Here is a 3,663-nt window from a genome sequence, read left to right on the forward strand (position 1 = left end):
ATATATATATGGAAGTGAATATAGGCGTGGGTGTGTATATATGTATTGATGTATGTATTCATGTATATATATATATATGTTTTAACCGAGTATATACGTCGAACGATACAAGCCTCATTTAGTTAGATGTTTCAGCCAACAAACCGTTACTCGACTGTAAATTCGAATAGGGTCTACGTTCATTGTTGTATAGCCCTACTATATTTTTGGCCTGAGATTTCTAATCCGGCACAGAGACACACCTACGACTTGACAACAAAGTATATCTCCTTAAAGTTTTGCACTTACCGAGTACTTCCAGATACCTCCGAGCGTCTCGTTTGCATCGAGAATTGTGACCTTCAGACCACATTGTAATAGCCATTTTGCAGTAACAATGCCAGAGACCCCAGCCCCTACAACACACACGTGTAAAGGTTCTGAATCACTGCTCGAATCTTCAATATCATCAGCGTCATCAGCACAGGAGTCTGACGCTGTCTCCGTTAAATTGTTCGGAGAAACGGCTTCAAAGACTCGGTGTGGTATGCCCGTCCCATCTTGCATAGTGTGCGTGTATATGTAGTATTGTATATCTAAGATATGTATTGGTGGGTCGTACAGTGTCAAAGATGGCGTCGCTACCTTCGCCTTTAAAAAGGGTTTCGTCAAGTACCGACTATCTGACTTAACTGTAGAACACGGTTAATTTTTTCTAGCAGGCAAATCTGCCAGTGTATAACAGTGCAATTATAACCCGATGCCGTCCCATATGCCGATGAATAATCCTAGTCATTTAATGGCTGTTTGTTTAGACTACAGAACAAGGCCTTGTAGAATAGAAAATCGAAGTCGTATTTACGATGCAAATATATCTTATGCATACATGAATAGAAATATGTGTAGTTTCAGTTGGCGATGTATGTATGTATACATTCGTGTTTCAGTCGTTGCCTATATATTTACATATTTATATATACATGTGGTTTCAGGTATTTAGCTATATTTACGTATGTACTCAACTGATGACCTTGTTGGGATTATACTATAGCATATTTCTAGAGAGCCACAATCTGATCGGGCGAATCTAAAAACGAGAGTGAGATATAGATAATTAGATATCATTATGTGAGAGGCTGAGAGCACTGTTGCAGCTTCTGGAAGCTTTTTTTTATTTCTTTATTTTCATAGATGTCTATGTTTTTTAGGTCAAATTACTATATGTGGCCAGATGTGGCAGGCGCCAGCCGCCAGCCGCAAGGCCAGCGGGCATCAGGCAGTCTGTGTGAGCCGTGGCAGGCAGGCGTGTCAAAATTCATTCATGTATTTTTATTAGTGTTTTTTTTTTAAACCAATATCATAGCCCATAGCCTTTATCCAAATATCTTTCTCTTTTTTTAACAAAAAGGAAATAAAAATACTTTGGGTTTTTTTGCTTTTCTTACTACATACATATACATACAAAACCAAAAAAACCCAAAACCAAAAACTAAAACTAAAATCATTTTCACAAGAGTCATCAGTCATCACACTTCACAGTATTTACACAACCCTCGGGCCACTGTCCGCAGTCCCCACTACCCCAATGCCCAGAGCTCAGTGCACTGAGCGCTGGGCACTATGATACTTTGTGTTTTTTTTCGTTTGTTTTTTACAAACAAGCAAAAAAATAATATTATATGTACATAAATATTTACATACTAAATACAGACTATGTACACTGTATAGTACATATTATATTCATATAACTATAAATATAAATACAAAAATAGAATGCCAATTTTTGTCGTCATTATGTGCAATTCCAAGTGTCCATACATAGCATTTCCTACTATGTATATTTTGGCGGGTCCGAGGGGTCGAGGGCAAAACACTACCATAATAATTACTCATTGTACCACAGTAGCTTCCTTTTCAAAACAAAAAGAGTAAAAACAGAACAATAAATACAACTCACGACCCAATGAAACCTTTCGATACGAGACAAACTCGAGGACGCATAGGGATAATATTATTTATTTCAATGTACATTTGGTTTGGCTCGCATATCCGTTGTAGGGATAATATTATTTATTTCAAAAATGGCAAGTATGTATGATACAATGTAGTGTGGTGTAGGATATGGTAGTGTGTGTTCGAGCGTATATGATTAAGAAATGTGGTGTTATGCCAGGTTTCAACCACACACATAACATCAACCTGACTTAAAATCGATATAACGTTCAAACACTTATCTGTATGTGCTGCGTTGTCCATGTTGAGTCCTTGTGGGTTGAAGAGCGTCATCCTCATTGGGCCTAACATTGTTCATCATCGGTCAATACTACTGGGCTCTACTCTTTGACGATGTCAGCCATTTCTATATCATTGCCTGTCGTCGAAGAGTCCGTCGTGGAAATCTGAGGTTGCGTATTGCTATCCATCGTGTCGGATGATTGTGTCTGTGGTTCGGGGAAGATCAATGGGAAGAACACACTCTGTAGTCCACAAGTCTCCTAGTTTGCCTTTATGACATCTTAAGTGTCCAAAAGGTTTAAGGTAGTCAGCTAAGTGTGGTACCCCATCTGAAAAGAAGTTTACAAACCCACACATGCTGTTAACGTGTTCGCCTGTAGTCTTAGAAAAGACGACTCTGTCACCTATATAGACTTGCACGTTAGGCATATCTGCAAACATTTCATCCATTAATTGTTGGAAAAATGCTGGTAAAGAGTGTAACTCGAAAGGTGCGCCTCTAAACCGGTATTGTTTGCTTTTCCACGTTAAACTAAACTATTTATGGTGGGGTTTATATATTTGCATTTGGTGGTATCCTTGTGTAAGGTCTATAGTTGTAAACACTGTAGCACCTTACATCATTCGCAGTAGCTCGTTAATACGAGGTAAGTGATAGCTATGAGTCGGCAATAATTTATTTATTGGACTCATATCTAAACATACTCTGACTTTCTTAAACGATCCGTCAGAGTTATGTTGGTCTACGGCTAGCAGTGCCAAGTTAACTGGCGTTTGTTGATAGTTAATTTCTATCACACCATTTGCTAGCCATTTCTCAACTTGTTCTTTTACAACAGCCTCGTTTCTTCAGGATATATAGTTCCTTGAGGTATAGAAATACGGCCACCGGTCAGTCTAAAATATCAAGATCAATTGAGATAATACACTGGTTTATATTTGTATTTTAAAAAATTTAATACAAGCTCTTTTTCCAATATTTCCAAAGTGTTCTATATTCACTTTGATGGCTCCAATAGCCTGAGTATTTGATATGACTCATCTACTTGGACCTGTTTGAGACATTACTAGATGTAGAATATTATAAACTAAATTTTATAATCTCCGAACTGCTACTTAAAGATTTTGGTCCTCCCGCCAATCTCCAAAATCCAATAAATCTTTTTCTTTTTTTAACTTTTCTTCAGATGGAACTTTATTTATATCAGCTAATGTATTAACGTGACTTACGTTATTATGTCAATATACAAATTAGGCATATGGTCATGAACACTTAGTACTTCTATTGAAAATTATTCAATAAAGAACAGCTAGAGGTACGCCCTGTGTGATCGAGGATATTTAGGCTCTTAACAAGAGGCAGTCCCGATCATTCTTACACAAGCTACCACTGCTAAATCCTAACTGACTAAATTGTATTTTAGTTTAATATAGTTTGAAACCTAGTAA

At 37.3% G+C, this 3,663-nt stretch overlaps 1 protein-coding gene across 1 annotated transcript; it reads right to left on the reverse strand.

Moving 5' to 3' along the window:
• Nucleotides 1-286: 286 nt before the first annotated feature.
• SARC_13452 (hypothetical protein) lies at nt 287-1,042 on the reverse strand (the record flags this gene model as incomplete). The annotated part of the gene is made up of 1 exon (XM_014292417.1): nt 287-1,042. A coding segment is annotated over exon 1 (260 nt), but the record flags the coding sequence as incomplete, so codon positions are not given.
• Nucleotides 1,043-3,663: the final 2,621 nt, after the last annotated feature.

The sequence above is a fragment of the Sphaeroforma arctica genome (genome assembly GCF_001186125.1).
Source record: "Sphaeroforma arctica JP610 unplaced genomic scaffold supercont1.3307, whole genome shotgun sequence".
In the NCBI taxonomy this organism is placed as follows: domain Eukaryota; class Ichthyosporea; order Ichthyophonida; genus Sphaeroforma; species Sphaeroforma arctica.